Raw genomic sequence first — 18707 nt, 5'->3', positions numbered from 1 at the left:
GTTGTTGATAATTTTAGTTTATATCAGTTTATAGCATTTCATATTGTTGTATCAATTAAAAAAAAAAAATTGGTAAAAAGAAATTGTCAGACATAAAATAATGCGAATGTAAGAAATATATGAAAGATAATAAACGTGATTTTGCAAGATACGTGTTACACTTAATAGCAAAAAATAATAGATAGAATTAATAAAGAAGAATAGTGTAATGAATACAATACATCCCTTATTTTCGATTTATCGTAAAATATTGAGAATCTTACGTTAACTGAGAATACATTCCTCGAATTCTAACAAAAATTACGGTCGAATCGTTCTCGAACAGAGCTCCTGAGATTCGTATCGAAACACCAGGGGATCTTGGATGTTGGTTTCCGGAGTACGTCAACCGCGCGGTCTTTTCTTTTGTCTCGATCGACTTTTGCCGCAGTTGAATCGAAAGATCCAACCGTGCCAGTCTGGGCTTCGATAATCCTCGCGGGATAAGAGTCCCGGGGTTAAGAGTGGGCAGCAGAGGGTGAGTAACGCCTGATAAAAAGTCGCGACCCGAAAGGCCTCTGGGAGGGCTCACCGTGGCGAGTTCACGGATTACGCTAATAGGAACCCCATGGAATTTATATCTGCGCCGGATTAAAAGTTCAATTTCTGTCCGTGGACCCGGCAAGACCCGAAAGGTCAATTCAATTACGATTAAAGGATTAACAAGATGCGTGAGGAGACGCGCTCCTTTTCTTTGTATATCTCTTTCTGGGCCTGACTCCTCTTTTTCTTGCCTGAAAGTTAGAATATGTCTCGTCGAGGATCCTCCAGCACTGCCGAGTCGACTAGTTCAAGAGAGCATGATAATCCAACGAGGCTTTGACACTTGACTACCTTCAGGAACCTCTTGCGAACTTTTGCATGTTTCGTTGTAAATTTTCGTCGGGATTTCTTCTTTAATGATCAAATTTCTTTTGTTTTATTATTTGCCGCGGCGACGACACTGAGGCGTGTTCTTATTAGAACTTCCGTGGCTTCTCGTCGAACATCCAAACACTTCACTGTTCCAAATATGCGTCGAATAAATTAGTGTGGTAATTTTTGTTTCATAGCTTGAAAACTGAGCTAAACAATTACATTCTTCATAGTAAGAACGATTTCGATCCATGGTATCAAAATTATACGACCATAATAAATACTAAATAAATACGTAAATAATTTTTCTTAAAATTAATAAAAAAAAAATTTCTTCGTAAATATAATTGATATCTTCGAAATGAGAAAGAATATGCTCACCAAATTACATTTTTCGTAATAACTGTTACGTTACATTTGATTTCTCGATATTTGTTAATTGATCAACGAAACGCTGGCTAAATTCTGAACTAGTATTAATTAATTTAATTTCAGAGTTTCAATTAATATCTCTAAACGAACACGCAGAGAAATTGGCGAATTCTTCGATTGACTTAACTTAATTAATTTAATTAGCCCATGATTACAAATTAAATATGCAAAATTTAATATTTTAATCCATTCAATATCTATTATGTTGATTCTAAACTCACGAAATAAATCTACTTTCTGAACTGGTTACAGAATAGAATCCTCTGCGAAGTACAGATTATTCAATTGGCACAAGAGTAATATAAATTGGAAGAGAATCTGGAACGTATGCATAATTGTATTTTTTACAATAAATTTATGAATATCCAGAAACGTTTTGCAGTTCATAAATTTTAACCAAACCGACGCTTTCTGTTACAGAGTTTCAGAAAGGATCGTCTGGACCAACTTCGAACTGCGAAACTTTGAAGTACGGCCTTTAACGAAGCAAACTAGAAACAACTTATCGAAGATGGGCAACTAATGTGTTCTCGAAGAATGGAAAATGCTCTTTGACCTTATCGCTCGAGGCAGTATTTGAAAAATTACAATGAATCCTCCAAACTTAATTTCGACACTGATATGTTCATTTTGGAGCCTTTAAGGGATAATAGGAAAGCATTGTCAGCAGTTTTATCAACACAGCGATAAATTACAGTTGCTAAGAATGTTCGTGCGACGAGAAGCTATTGAAAGGTAGTGACTTGCTTTATTCTCGAGCGATTCGTTTAAGAACCGTGGTTCCGATATCCTTCGACAACCATACAGAAGCTGCTTAGTTCGAAAGCCTATTCTTTATCAGCAGCCGCGCTTATACCAATTCTCCGAAGCAAGAACGGATCAGGTTCTTGCGTATCTTCCCGAATAAAAGGAGTAAGAAAGAAGGGAAGAAGACGAAATTCCTCGTAGAATATCGCGGGAAGAGTTCGTTGAAAATAAGTTGCCGCCGTTACTTCCGTTGCATTATCGACGAAAAGCGTTAACGGGTGAATCTAGTTCCAACCGTTTTCCAATATCGACTTCGTTTCAAACTTTTATCCATAACTTTCGAAATAACGATATAAGAAGTAAACCTCGAAAGGAAGCAGAAAACAACAATTTGTCTTTCCGTCGTAGTCGGACGTACGGTTCCAATTTATTAATCCTTCGAGTCACGGTCGTTGATGGCGAAACCTCGAAACTTCGTCGTAAAATATTCCTGACTGAAAGGCGTTCCACGAAAGTTCGCCCAGCCGGCGTGGATATTATATGGGGCCCCGTTGTTGTTCGTTTCTAAAGCGTAGCGCTGTGATTTCAACATTCATATCCATTTAGTGATAACTTATTGGAAGAGGGGATTATAATGCGCCATTGGAACCAAGTTCTACGCGACGCCGCGCGCTGGGGATACTCGAAGTAAGAGTTCCAAGTTACACAAACTGTTGCTGGAACGGTGGAATTATATTAATGGGGAACGGGAACGAGCGAGGCCAGATATAATAAAAGGCTCTGAAAATAAATGCGTCGTCGAACTTCGGTTTCCATCTTGTAAATAGTGATATCGAGGCGGCACGGTCGCTTCCAAGAATATTCGGGACAGGACGATCGCCATAAAGGGAGAAGATAAACTTCTTACTATTGCTGGGATGCCCCCATGACAAGAGGGAGGCACGTGGTGATGTCTTGTTGTTGCTGGTGCTGCGACGGGCTTGGCGGTGCCAGTTCTTCAAGTGCTGGTACTGGAGGTGTTGTTACCGGTGCATCTGGAGGCAGTGTTGTTGTTGGCACCGACGCTAATAACGCAGGCGGCGGCGGTCTTGGTATCACTTCCGGTCTTTCTGCTATGCTATCGTTGGTGGTCGTTACCGTTGCCATCAGCACGGGGGAGTGGCTCCTCACGGAAGAGAAACTCCCGAAAACCTCTTCGAACACTTCCGTCGAACCTGACAGCAAAGTCACCTACAGTGGCCTCTGGAGAGTCTGCGTTGCCATAAGTAAGTAACTTCTCGATCAACTTGCATAGCTTTCATCCCTTTCGTTGTCGAGTCCATCGAAGAAATGCATCTGTTTTGTTTACTATTATCTGGTTAGAGTTTGTAGCCTGCTTTCGTAGTTCAATGTATCTAATGATATCTAATTTATTGTTCGATGGTCATTCTTTAGTAGCTCAAGATGCATAAAAATTGAAGAAATAATGGCTCTGTGAGCATTTTATATTGGAAATACTCGTTAAAAATTCCTGGAGTTTCAAACAATGAAGTTATAGAAATATAAATTTGACGTATTATCCAGGTGATGGACTCGTTTCTGTTACGTAAAATAATGTCGAAATTAACAAAAATAAAGTGTGTAGTTGTAAACTCGATAACATTGTAATCCTAGTAAAGCCGTTTATCGTTTCAACGTTTTCCATCGAGTATTTGTTATCGTTTTCGAAATGTTCATACAGGATTAATTTAATCGCAGAAAATATATACTTTGGAAAATAATATTTTCGACGAGAATAAATAGTGATCTTTTTAAGTAACATCAGAAAATTGAAAAGTAGAAAAGAAACGAGATTTTACTGAAATCTAATATGTATGAGAACTTATTAAAGATGGGGAAAGAGACTTATAAAACTTCTTAAATCGTTCTAATTTTACTTAACTACGAAATATCTAACGTGACTTTCGCGACATAAAAGGGGAAGAATACGTTTGAATTAGCAGAATCTACAATACTTAGCAGATGAATCGTTTCACCCTGTCGTCGTTGTTTCTTAAAACAGGGTACAATATTCCTTTTAATTACGAAAATCAGCTTACAGCGTAAGCAGCTTACAAAGTTCAGAGAAAAAAACAACAGTAATATAAGTTATAACGATTATCTTAAAGCGAAACTGCTGGAACTACTCTACTCCCCGTTGTATCTGCGGGAAGATAAACGAAATAAATTATAGTGATTAAATTAAAGCTATTTATAACATCGTAAGATCCGCAATATGAGGTAAACACAAATTCTGATGGAACGAAACGAATTATAGACAAGTAGCTTTCGTTGTCGATTTTCCATCATGCAAGAAGATAACAAACATACTTCCTTTCTTCAATTCCACGGTCTTCCTCTCAAACCCTTTTTAAGTCCATCCTCAATGCTATGAAAGAGTATTATCAAGCACTCTCGCAGAGCTCGCGATCTTGTAACAACCTATCCGTTTATATATCGTCTATGTTCGAGATGTGGAAGTAGACGCGATAACGGACACAATAAAGAAACTTGAAAAACTCCCGCTGAAAGGATACGCCACGAACCGGTATGATTGTTTGGGATCTTCGACGGAAGTGCATCTAACCGCTCCCAGGAACGAAATCGTATCCAAGAAAATCTAATTCGACGTCGTTCGAGTCTTTTTATCGAGCCACGGACCGCGTCAAAGAGTAAAAGCCATGATCGCACGCGTGTGCGTTGATGCTGATTGACCAAAACGAACCGCCACTTTGAGAACCAGAGAGATCCAAGGGTTCCTATCCTTTTGGCTGAAATGCAATTCTATAAAATTATGCGGCATGGGACCTTCTACGACTTTTATATCAACGTATTTTCTCAAACCAGGTTAATTTAAATTAATACAATCGAAACTAGATCTTTCTGTAAATTCATCTGATATTAAAACGTATCATATTTTGTCTGCGTCCCTAAATTCGATATTCTGCCTACATAAACATACAACATTCGTATGGAAAACTTCTGCCCGCATAAATATAATATGTCCGTTCATACTGTGAAAAGCTTTCAATATCCTATGGCTTCTGCTAAACTTTTAAAGCTGTGATCTCTATTCGTTGACTTCGGAATAACTGACACAAATCGAATAATAAAATAATACTAATTTATCATACTAACCACTGGATTTTAAGCATAAACGTTTACTAAAATATCGAAAAGTTGAGTATGACATTATAATTGAAATAAATTAGGAAGTTCATTGTTTCCAGGTATGTTAAACGTAGTGAGTGAAAGATTAGATCATTGCGTTGGGTTTTATCTAAAACGATCGAATGTCGTCTCGAAGGACCAAGTGTCCGGTCACCAAATGCATCGACAGACATTTATCAGATCCGCAGACCCCAAATCGAATTGAGTTTCACTCGACATCACCTGACCCTCGAGTAACACGGTCAATTGGTTCCGTGTTATTCAAAACCGTTCTATCGGAGACTTGGGGGATTCGTACCAACCTGGAGATTGCATGTTTTATTGAAAACGGTGCAATAAGAAACTACAGATCTGTACAACAATGGACATTCCGTTCCAAGGGTTTCCTATAAATGGAGAAAATGATTGAATATGATTAAACTTCTAGTAAACGATATAATATACTTATATAATTCAAATACAGTGTTATATTACGTATTTTCTACTCGTAAGTTGAAAGAACGATTTTGTAATCATTAGCGATTATTGGCACGACAGTGACTTACGGTAACTTCGGAGCCACAGTTCGCATCGAGAATCAGTTTTTCTCAAACTATAAAAATTAGTTTGCTCGGAAGAAACAAGAACCAAACGTCTGAAGAGTTTCCTGCGATACATACTTCTAAAGAACTTGAAACTTCTTTGAAAGAACGTTTTATCCTCTGAGTGAAACCGTCAAAGATGTTAACTGTTCTAATTAACAGGTCATCCACACTCAAATAATTTCTTTCAATTAACAGGATAACGATACTATAATTGCTTAATAATTTTAGAAATGGAAATTTAAAATTTATTCAAAACCACGTACGCCTCTTATGCAATTGCTTCCTCTTATTCAGTTATTAATCTTCATACTTCCTTGGTCTCTCTTTAGTTGCTTTCGAGCATCAAAGGTAGCGTTTCATGATACAAAGTGATTAATATTCCCGATAATTGAATAAACGTCATCCGTGTGGTCGTCAAACACATTCGGCCAGATTGAGAAATTCAAATTTGCATAGAGACAAACGTGTCTCGTCGATATCGACAACACTCGTCGAAAACAATATTATTTCCGGGATTCGCGATACGTCAGCAATGTCTGTAGCTCGATAAGAACAAAACGAGTGTTTTTCGTTTATTTTCTCGTTGCATTGATCTCCGGATAAAGCTTTCCTTAAAACGTAAAATTGTAAAAGCACGATAAAAGGAATTTCATAGTTCAGTGATGAACGTTACTGAATAAGACAGGATCTTGTGTAAAAATGATATACTGAAATCTTAATATAACCTTTATATATCGAAAGAAATTCTATTCAGGTGTTTAAAATTGAAATAAAATATATTCGAACGGTAATATTCGATAATAGTCGTTGAAATAATATCAGCCTGTATCTGCTGTTGGACAATTATTCTTGTCTTATCAGAAATATAAAATTTATCGCGCCAATAAATTCCCTTTTATATAACTTATTAAGGATATATTTTTGTATAACATTTTCGAACGAAATAGTATTACGATATAACTACCGTCCATTTATATAGATTTAAAACATTGAACAGAATATGCATTTAATTTTCAAATGTCTACACTCCCTCGTCGTGGGAATCAACTTCTGCTTTCTCTCTTGGGTAACACGTATTCCAAACTTTTCTACTTGTTCACAGACTGCCTCAATGTCCTGTGGACCATTCCAAACATTATTGCAATAGTATAAAATTTTAAGACTCAATGGATCGCTTATGACAAAGTCTATCGAGTCTTAAAATTTCAATTTTTCCATGGAATACAATAAATTTCTCATTATCGAGATTAATTGAAAATTACAACCAATTTGTAATTTGGTCTCTTTATAATTTTATACTGGCGCCATTTATACCTTTGTTTGAAGATGAAAGAACGAAAACGTAATATTTGAAATGAATTCCAGGAATAATTTCGTCTCAGTATTACTTTTTAAATTTAGAATTTTTAAGTGAGACCAATAGTTTCCAAATTAATCAATATTCTTAAAAAGTAGATTTTTCATTTCGACAACTCCAGATATCGCCTTCCATTTCGCAGTTCCGACTACTTTGCATAGCAGTCTGTGAACTTTTCTCGAACTTAACCGACAGGACTTACGAGATCCCCGGAGTAACGTTATAGCTAGAGTTTAGTGCGTAGAATTCTTATGGCTGAACACGACCGTCTGTTTCTACTGGCATTTGCCTCTTCTGACCCTTTGAGTTTCATTGTAGTCGCGAAATTGCACCTTAAACTACTTATTTTGGCACATTTAAAAAATTTCCATTTCCTCGAAAGAATTGGATGAAGAGCTGGGAAACTTTTATGTTTCGAACTCTTTTGATTAACTTGAGTATTTCGTGGAATATTCTTTGCCTTGACTTCTTATCATCTTTTTCACACCGTGTTAACATTAATAATTTCAAAGTTCGCGTAGGCCATGTTCTACCTTACTACAGCGAATCTAGGAATTTTAAATAAATTTTGCTCCTCGCGGTCGTCAAAGGAAAATGTCCAAAAGATTAAAGTTGGAATAAAGAGGCATTAAAGAATATAACGGCTCGTTAAAATTTTACAAGCTGTTAGAAATATTTTCAATTTCTGAAAAATTTCAGTAATGGAACGCCGCAAAGGAAACAAGAAACTGAGTAAACAACCATTAGGGATTAAACAAGAAATAGAGCAAAACAAAGAAATTGCTTTCCATTGAGTTTTAATGCATTTAAATTACATCGTTATTTTCTTCCTCGACGTGGTTTTAACGAACGACGATTTCATGCAACTATCGGAGAAAATTGTTAACGAATCGATGCCTATAGTTTAATTAAAACAATAAAATGAGACGAAACAACAGAGGTTTCAGCCACCTCTGGGAAAAAATTTGAGTGGAAGATTCTAGAGGCCAAAATAAGACAAAGATCAAGAAACTTATTGATTGAGAATTCGTTAAAAAGTTATTAACGTTTAAGGTTCCATACCAACCGGATTCGGCGAAATTAAAAAATTTCAAATCGTCTGGAAAAATTATTTTCAGTTGCGAGGGTCAATTACAATCATTTTTGGTCAATAGATATACCCCCGAATTCCTACGCGTTTTCTAGAAAAAAATTCGAGAAGCTGTGAAATTTTTTGACGAAATTAAAAAATTTCAAATCATTTTAAAAAAATTATTTTTGATTGCAGGGGTGAGTTACAATCATTTTTGGTCAATAGATATACCCCCGAAATCCTAACCATTTTCGAGAAAAAAATTCTTTACCGAAAATCTAATCTGAGGCCAGAAATGCTTCCCTGAAACTTCATGCGAATCTGAACGGATTCGACGATTTTAATGTTTCAAAAAGCAAACGACGCGTATTTTAGTGTAGAATATGTACAAATTGTAAAAATACTCAAAAAGTTGGTCCTTGACCCAGCAAAATGAGAAAAACCACATAAAAATGGTTCAATTTGCAAACGACCATAATTCCTACAATAGTGAATATATTTCAATGAAACTTTTTTCTGAAGTAGAGCCCATGGGTACCTACAAAAAAGTATTAGACAACTTTTCTATAGGGCCTCAAACAAAATTACTAAAAATCAAAAATGAATTTTTAAGAAAAATCGACAGGGGAAGGTGCCTAAATTTTTCGGCAAAAAAAACTTTTTTCAAATCATTTTAAAAAAATTATTTTTGATTGCAGGGGTGTGTTACAATCATTTGTGGTCAATAGACATACCCTCGAAATCCTAACCATTTTCGAGAAAAAAATTCCTTACCGAAAATATAATGTCTGACCATATCATTGACCTGTTTCACTGAAATTTCAAAAAAATTTCAAATCGTTCTGGAAAAATTATTTTCGGCTGAAGACGTCAATTACAATCATTTTTGGTAAATGTACATAGCCCCGAAATCCTAACCATTTTCGAGAAAAAAATTCGTGTATGTGGGCAAATTTTATTAATAATCTTTGATAGTAATTTTTTTAATAACTTTTTAACGAAGCCTCAATCAACAAATTGTTATTCTTGATTTTCGTCTTATTTTAGCTTCTAGAATCTCCCAGGGATGGCTGAACACCGTATAGTTCAATATCGCAGCGTGCAATTAAATATAACAAACATTTCCACGGATTCCAAGCTTCATGTTTTGGATCGTTGTTTACCTAGTAAACCTGGAACCCTTTTGCAATTTTTGCTAAATCGTCCTTTGAAATATCTAACTACAGAAAATAATATCAACAAATATCGATTAGCCCACTTCGAGAGAAGAAATACACCAACACCGTTACACGCGTCTCATCGTTCTTAATATTTATCAATAAAATATCGTGAACGAAAGCTACAATTCCAAGTTAAACTCGATATCTCCCAAATTAAATATCTTCGATCGTTTCAGTGGAATACGTTCTACGCCACGAGCACTTTTTTATAAAATATTACTTCTCATAAAACAAACACGAAACGCGGCCGATTCCTGTTGCAAACACTTCTCATCCTCCCCTTTATCCGACCATCAGCAACCAAGATTTGCCCTCCTCGGAGACGAGGGCAGAAAGCATTTAACTGGTAATATTCGCGAAGCGTTCTGTGATTCCGGTCCAGGCTCTGTGGATGGGAATGACGCCATGGGATGGGACCCGGTCTGAAGGAGACGAGCACAGTGGGTCGGAAATGACTCGTTACCGAGGGCACCGGAAACCACTCTCCTGCTGCCGCCATCAGTCGGTCTCCAGTCGTTCCATGCCTACCAGGAACGATGCCGCTGGCTATGCCAGCAGATAAAGAAAAAAGGAGAAGCAGAACTGTCGATGGGGGAGCTTCGTCCTCATTCAACCACCGGATAACTTTTTATCGCGGTCGAAGGGACTCGAATTTTGCGGGATCAAGCAAGAACGAAGAGATAGATTGAGTAAATTGCGTGTACAAGGTGACGATTCAACGGAGAGGATCGCTTTGGCTGTTTTTCTTCCTTTCGTTTGGTGGCTATTTCACGAACAGCCCCATCTTTTAACGTTAAGCAGTTTGTAAACATCGATGTCCGAGGGGTCAGTCAGTTTCTTTACCATAAATCCTAACGAACGTAATGGTTCTTGATGATCTTCTAAATGTATTACAAGGGTACGATAAGTAATCGTCGAACGATACCGTAAGAAGTAATTTTTGACTGCCCTAAAAGGGTATACGACGCTCTTCTGTGAGAACTTTTACCAAGGATTTATGATCCACTTCGTCTTACAATTTCTGTTCATCATAGAACCTTCTTCAAGCTTCGGTGCACAATTTTGCAACTTGTTGCGAAAGTCTAACAAGTCTTTTTGCTTCCCTGTACTTAAGAAGGTTCAGAGAGCGTTTATCACTTCTTACTTTCCAAAAGCAATCAAACTTGAAAGATCCAGGTTGGATAGATATTAATGTTTTATAGAAAAATAATTTCATCCCTTTTTTTCCACAAATTAATTAAACTTGCAACGTCGATGCGTACACGGATCATAACTATCGCTGACATTTTTAAGATTTTTATAATTTATTCTTGGACGTACCAACAAGATAATGCTCCGATACATAAACGTCGAAGAACAATGAAGTGGGTTTGAAACATTTAAGGGTAGAAGCGAAACTTTAAAATGAAATAACTTTTTAAAACGGTTAATTCCGTGCATAAAAAGTTCATAAATTCGTAAAAACTTTAATGGCGTAGCTAACAATGTCAATCTAAAAGTACACAAGCATAATAGCTATTGCGTATAAATATTAATGACTGTAATTTATTAACAGAATCGTCGATAGTATCAGCTAACTGGTTCGTTAAAACAGAATAAACGTGTTCGGTCATTTTACAGGTTATGTGTAAATTATGAACCAATCAAAATCATAATTGTCGTACCAAAATGTCCACTGCCTCGTATTTTAATCATATGACTGGCAAACATTCTTTTCAAAAAAATAAATATTGCATGATACTACGCAAAAAAATGTTACCAGAAAAGATGCAACGCTTGCGGAACGTTCGAATACTCTAAATAAGAAATGCATTCTATAATAGTTCACTTTACTAAAGAATGAAGAGATAATTGGTGCTTTTCACCCTAATTCTACTAGGATGTGGCTTTATACAGGGTGTTCGGCCACTCCTGGGAAAAATTTTAATAGAGGATTCTAGAGGCCAAAATAAGACGAAAATCAAAAATACCAATTTGTTGGTGGAGGCTTCGTTGAAAAGTTGTTAACAATTAAATTCAAAAATTTCAAATCGTTCTGAAAAAATTATTTTCGGTTTCAGGGGTCAATTACAATCATTTTTAGTGAATACACATACCCCCGAAATCCTACTCAGTTTCGAGAAAAAAATTCAGTAAATTGGTATTCTTGATTTTCGTTTTATTTTGGCCTCTAAAATCCCCCATTAAAATTTTTCCCAGGGGTAGCCATACACCCTGTATACTACTATCGTATCTTCGAATTCAATTCCATATTCTCGACACATTTTTCGTCGTTCGCGTAATTATTTAAACGACGATCGTTGCAAGCGATTCGAACAAAATTTCGATCGATCCATTAACAGTAGAACAATGTAAGGTGATCACATTACGCGATTCGTCCAGTATTGTTCTCTGATAATCAGCGAACACGACTCGAAATTGAAAGTTAAATCGAATATGTTATCGAATTCGAGGCTCGCGACGTTAAAACTCGCGGTACGTGACAAATGTTTTAGTGCATTTAATAGAGTAGCGTCTTTGTAACGTATCCAGGTAGCTCGACCCGTTCGTACCAATTAGCCATGTTGATGTTAAATAATACCACGCCTGGGAAACGGGCGCAATGAACCGGCCTCTCCTATCTTAGTTGTAAATTGGATGATCCTATTTCGTTGTAAACTTCACCTCCAGCCGAGCCCCTCGTCCAACTCACTGTGAATTTCCGTTCCTTCTTTAAAAGGGCATCAGGAAATCGAAACGCCCTGCTAGATAAAGGGAACGCGCTCGCCTCGCTTTCCTTCTTTTGGCAAACTTAAGCCATCTGAGAAATGAACATTCTTTTAATTAAAATGCTTACGGTACGCTCGGCAATTACACTCGTAGATTGAAAAAGTTTTCTTACTTCGAAAACTTCTGGAACTGTACTCGTTGTCGGTTATCCGAGATTTGATACTCCGTTCCACATGTCCAGGAATGTCAGCGACTTCGAAAATGCTCGAAAAGTTCTTACAATAAACCTCATCTTCGTGGTTTATGTAGATGCAATCGGTTAGAAATTATAAAAAAATTTTAATTAAACTGGAAACGTAAATTGTGGAATCATTCTTTAAGCTGTTAACGTAAGAAGTTGAATTTACATGGATTTTGTTTTGTTATATTTTCTGCGCGAAATAAGTCACGAATATGACAAATTTTTATTTGTGTTCTGCTTGTGCATCCATAGTTTTTGGATATTTGAGGGGACAATTACGCGCGGGAAAACTGAAAAATATTAAACCCTAGCGAAATTCACAAGTTTGCAGAATAGAACCCCGACGCGAGCAACTTTAATTCTTCATTACAGAGACTGCTCTCTTCCCCTGGAAGAAATATTTCCGCAAAGTTGCGCCACTAAATCGCGAACTAAGGTAGATACTGTTCACAGGAACATAATGTCTCTTGCTTAGCCGTAATTTTCAAGACACACTTGCCAAAGTCTCTACCGCAGACGCCAAAATTAAGTCCCGGTGAATTATCAAGGATGGTCTATCGCGAGTTGTCAGACACCGATTTTTATAAAAACTTTGTCTCCAAATCGATAGCGTGGTTAGTTCCACAGAAAACAATTATTCGTTAAGTTGCAGAACGAACTATTTAACATCGACGTTTCAAGTTTTATAATGGGAAGGAAAAGTTTCGAAAGGGAACGAGGTCGAGGTCGTTTTAACTCCATCGATGGCAACGTTCGAGAAACCGCGGAAATCGAGCCTGCGACTGTATGAAAGCCTGCTGTATATTTAAATGTTGCCATCGAAAGAGTTTCTTGTCCTCTGAAAGCTACTGGAAAAACAAGAAAGATGTGGGTGACAAGTGGGTCCCTCGTGACTTGACGCCCACCAATAGCTTACGTCGGGACAAGGTCTGCTCAGCATTATTTCTTCCGTACAAAAACTATCCTTCTCTGGATCGAATTATTACGTGTAACAAAAAATGTTTTGTTCGTGACAACCGCAAACGATTGTCAGAGTGGATAAAAGCGAGCAGCCTAAACAGCCCATCAGATAAATCTTTTTCTTACTGTTCTGAATTCTGATTATTCATCGTTAACCATTTAGTTCCAATATAACAGTTTCAAGATAGCCTTCTAGTATAATGTGTTAGGCTTTCTTGAGGAATTTTTTACGAATAAACTATGACACCTTTTGTAGTAAAACTTGCAAGGTTTACATTTTTAAATTTTGTAAAATGTCTAAAAGAAAATCGTCAAAAAATCGAAGCTGTATCAATCAGATAATGTATTATCCACAGGGTTTAGAATACGATGCTAGGTTTACGATTCGGTGGATGTCATTAATACTACTTTTAAGAATGTCTCAGCGAAGTTCTGTGTTTTATACGTTTTTTAAGGACCGAAGTATGGCTGGAAAATATCAGGTAACTTTTCTTAGGGTAGGGACCAGTCACGATGACAAACGATGCAGTAGAAAAGGGATGATGGCACATGACGGGCAAGTTATTTTATGACAAAAGAATCCTGTACAACATCTCTATACAATCTCCATGCACAGTGGAAGCACTAAATTTACTGACGTTGCACATTTCGAAAATAACCCTATATTGTCACCGATACTAATTCTGCCCTCACTAAACATCATACTAAAAAATAACATTCTTTTTTTATAATTTCTTTACATTTCAATAAAGCTTTTATGCACACTATGTTTATTTCTCTATTTTAGGATTAAAAATCTACGTTCTATAGTACCCAAAATAAAAATTCCAAAATTCCAGAATAAAATTAGCTCTTTTCAGAGCTACCACATTATTACATACGTTGGAAACTTTATGTTCAACTTTAAAAAAAATTTTGAACAGCTCTAGTTTGTTTCTCTTTATGAATTAATTCAGGTCGGTCTAGATTTTATGATCATAAATTGAGTCGAGTGTAGCTTGTACTTTATATCTCTCATATCCCTGACAATAAACGCTAGCACCGCGTGTTCTTTTTACCTTTGGCATTAATTTTGACCACTCAAAGTACAGATAACAACGCAACGCACAGTGAAACGATGAAAATATCACTGGAATATACAATTTTGTAGAATTAACGCAACAAGGGTCGCTATTTCCATATACAGAGGGTTCCAGATTTATTAAATAATTATTGTTCAAGAGACGGTCTTCAAATCATTTAGAAATATATATGCAAAATCCTAATCTCTACCGGTTGTTATTACTATAATTATGTCACTATATAAATAAATAAATTATTTCTTTAAAAAAATGTCGATCTAAAATTGTACACAGTTATCAAGTCCAAAATAAAGAAGTCAATAGATTCGATCGAAGCTCATTTTTCTTTTCAAATATTTTTCAGTCAAATAAAATGATTTACTCATTGTAATAATGTAATTGAATATAATAAAGTAAATAAACGATGAATGACTCTAATTTCATAAAACTTCCCGTTATTTCGAGTGATTTTAAATGAATTCGCCCTGATTTCGTATTCGTTTCGAAAAGGATCCCCAATTTCTGAGAGCGAATAATTGTCAAATCCAAAATAAAGAAGTTAATATATTCGATCGAGGCTCGTTTTTCATTTCAAATATTTTCCAGTCGAATAAAATGATTTAATTATTGTAATACTGTAACTAAATATAATAAAGTAAATAAACGATGAATGACTCTGACTAATTTCATAAAACTTCACATTATTTCGAGTGATATTAAATGAATTTGCCCTGATTTCGTATTCGTTTCGCGAAGGATCCCCAATTTCTGAGAGCAAATAATTGTCAAGTCCAAAATAAAGAAGTCAATAGATTCGATCGAGGCTCGTTTTTCATTTCAAATATTTTCCAGTCGAATAAAATGATTTAATTATTGTAATACTGTAACTGAATATAATAAAGTAAATAAATGATGAATGGCTTTGACTAATTTCATAAAACTTCACATTATTTCGAGTGATATTAAATGAATTTGCCCTGATTTCGTATTCGTTTCGAGAAGTATCCCCAATTTCTGAGAGCGAATAACTCCTCCAAAGTTTCGATGATCCTCGGATAGCAAGACTCATAAGCTTCCGTTCATAAAAGTAAGAAGTGCTTCAGTATCCGTCGTGACAGACTCGCGTCTTGGGGGGGGGGGGGGGGCGAAGTCACAAGAATGGGAAGTTGCCAAAGGATCCGCACATATCCGGTTCCCTGGTCACGGTTCAACAGCAACCGCGGTGCATCGTTGCACCGCGATGCACACCGACAAGTTATTATTTCTGTTATGACTCCGCCGGTGGGCACGCCGACAACGAACCTGGAATATCGATTCTCAACTGTCGAAGGGAGGCAATACGGCCGACTTCCGGCGCGAACCGGAAATGACTATTCCACGCCTGCCAACCCAATTCCCCGTTCCCCGTTTACCGGGCTATGGACCCCGCGGCTCGCCCACGCAATTGTGAAAAGCCGTCGCTTATACGATCTCTTAGGAACGGTTTTTTTGAGAAACGTTTTGATCCCGGAAACCCGTCGCCACGCGAAGATTTATACGAAATTCTGTGTGTAAATAAAATTTCCATCCCGGCCATCGCGCCGACTATAATCGACGATCGCGACGTCACCTTTCGCTATTACGGAGCGCGCAAATGGTTTGGATTTAATGACGGCTACCAAAGGTAAATACACTGGAAACACGCTCGCGTTTTACCACCTGTTTCCGTTTAATTTCGCGGTACGTAGCGCGAAATGTTTGATAGCTTGCTGGGGCACCAGGATTATTTAGCTTGCGGTCGCCTTTAATTTCTTCGCGATGTTTGAGAAAGCATATTAATAGATTTCTATTTCTGTCTGATTTCCGAAAAATTGCTCCTTTTCATGTGACAGATTGTACAATTCTAGACACTTGATAATAATATATTCTCAGTGACTCGTATTGCACTTTGGAAATGAAAAAATAGCATATTTCTAATGACATTTCAATAGCTTAATTTAAAGCGCACTATCAATTTGGTTTTAAGCTAATAATTGTTTAATATATGTCAATGTAATTATTTGAAAATTTATGTAACCTCCCGTTAGTTCGTTACTTTTTAAATGCTTTGAAGAAAAGTTATTTTCCATTCACCAATTCGGTAAAAATCGACATTAAGTAAAATAATTCAGTTGAGATGGAGAGTCCACTTAAGGGTTGAAAACAACTTTCCAGTGGTAACTGAAACATACTTCCATGTAAAATCTTCGAACCATAGTAATTTACAAAAAAAAAAGAGGCATAAAAGTTTTAAAATCAACGTCTCTTTTAATGTATCTGGAGAATTTAATTTTGCTGTCGGTGCTAAAATGGGAACCGATGCATTTTGCAAATACAGAAATCGTTTGAGAGTGGTATCGATTCTATTCGATCGAATAATATAAAACAAAATCACTGCAGGGGACGAAGATGTAATAACCGGCGTCAGAGTTGTTCAGAGTTCACAGATCACAGGTTACCTTTCTTTGGCAGGTACGTTCCAATTAAATTTAATCCTGTGAGTGAAGTGAAAAACGTATGCTTCGACGACAGCAAAAAAGGTTCGATAATTTGAACTGGTTCGGAACATACAAATTACATTCGTCCACTCTTTCACCTTTTAATTTTTTCTTCTTTTGAAGCAATTCCTGTTTTCGCGCAGTCAGGTAAAAGGCAGAGACAATTGCATTTTCGATCTTGCCGCTCCGTCACTAAATTTTTAAATAAACACGCGACGATATTTTGTTAATATTCTACAACAAATTGTAGTACACTGAGTATTGAAACAGACAAAATATAATACTCGTTTTGCCAGAAACAAATTCAATATATCGTAAACACGATCATTAGATATTTCTCTGTTAATTTAACATTCGAATATTAATTTATCTAAAACACAGAACGTTTACTTCGTCCCCACATTTTCGAAAGTAAATCAACGACTGCGTAATATTTCACCGACGCAGAATCAAATAAGTGGTTAGATACATCGAAATTGAATGCAACCATTCATATTAAATATTCGTAGCAATATTTTTGCCATTAAATTTACCTGGTTTGATCGCGTCGGCAGTAATAATTTATTCAATGAAGTCTACCCAGTCAGCTTACATCTGAAAATAAAATCAACACGCTTATTGAGAAAAATAATTTCACTTGATTTAAAAAGCTACCGAACAGAAGTTCGACAATTTCGTACAATTTATTTAAAATTAATTAATCGTTAAAAATTTCAAATTACTAAATTATTTTTTTGTTCTAACAAGTTTAGAAGTGATGATTAACTATTATAATTACATCTTTTAAAAGATCGTTATGCATATTTCGAAAATAGTAATATATATTACACATATCACTTTTTTAAACTTCTATAAAATATAATTAATGAGTGTGGAACGAGGGCGAAAGAAAGTAATACGCTCCTCAAATTAAATTCTTCTCAGTATAAAACTTTTGATGAATTAAAAAATTTTTTAAATTTAAAATTCACGAACAAAAGTTTATTTGTTCGCAACTAAAAAGGAGTCTAATATTTTCCCGCCATAATTTCACATTCTAGTCCCCGTTAAACTAGTCGTTATGCGAGTCAATACACTTGTCTAAACGTTCTTTCCAGTGTTGGAAATAGTTCTGAAACTCTGCAACAGTAATGCTGTTCGTGGCCTGCGGAGATTTTTCTGTTATCCTCGTCTACATCAACGAATCGTTTCCTTTTTATAGTTTTCTATGCGAATAAAAACGAGTTGCATGGAGCGAGTAGAGACCTAAACGCTATGTTGCTGTTTGCTAAGAACTTTTGGACAGAACAGATCGTGTAGGAAAGCGAAGATTGGATGCTGCACCGTGGTGCTCCCATCGACAGGACCTCGTCGACTCAACAGTTTTAAAAAAAAAATAACAAGGCGTTTATTGTCCTCTTCCAACCCATCCAATCGTTCCAGCAACTTTCTTTTTATTCCAGTCGATAAGGAAAATTATAAAAGGGAAGCAATCCATTGACGAAGATAGACCTGTAGTTCTCAACCATTTTTGCCCTGTTCCCTCTATAGACATTTCCAGTTATTCAAAGAAATTGTATTTTACTTGTCTGTACTTTAAAATTGTAAAAATTATCAGTCTTTCAAGCAATATTTATATTCCTTCACTCGACACAAAAATTATTAACACAGTAAATTCTCACATTTCTAAAAAAACAAAGTATTTTCTTATCTTGCTTAGATGTACAAGAAAAAAAATTCTTTATT

General features: G+C 36.2%; 1 protein-coding gene and 1 long non-coding RNA gene across 5 annotated transcripts in view; one reads left to right on the top strand and one right to left on the bottom strand.

The window, feature by feature from the left end:
* Positions 1-18707, top strand: part of Stg-1 (stargazin related protein STG-1) — a 48742-nt gene that overhangs the window by 16344 nt on the left and 13691 nt on the right. For all 4 annotated transcript variants that reach the window (XM_076765049.1, XM_076765048.1, XM_076765050.1 and 1 more), the window contains exon 2: positions 1747-3338. In XM_076765049.1, coding sequence (XP_076621164.1) covers positions 2999-3338 — 340 coding nt within the window. In that variant the 5' untranslated portion in view covers positions 1747-2998. The remainder of the gene's footprint in view (positions 1-1746; positions 3339-18707) is intronic.
* On the bottom strand, positions 11612-17576 carry LOC143341813 (uncharacterized). The gene is made up of 3 exons (XR_013079685.1): positions 17516-17576; positions 12377-12496; positions 11612-12295 (listed from the first exon to the last, which is right to left on the bottom strand). It is a non-coding gene; the product is annotated as an uncharacterized LOC143341813 (long non-coding RNA).

This window comes from Colletes latitarsis, chromosome 5, assembly GCF_051014445.1.
Source record: "Colletes latitarsis isolate SP2378_abdomen chromosome 5, iyColLati1, whole genome shotgun sequence".
Taxonomy (NCBI): Eukaryota; Metazoa; Arthropoda; class Insecta; order Hymenoptera; family Colletidae; genus Colletes; species Colletes latitarsis.
Note: the sequence above shows the minus strand (reverse complement) of the source record. Positions and strands in the feature narration are given on the sequence as shown.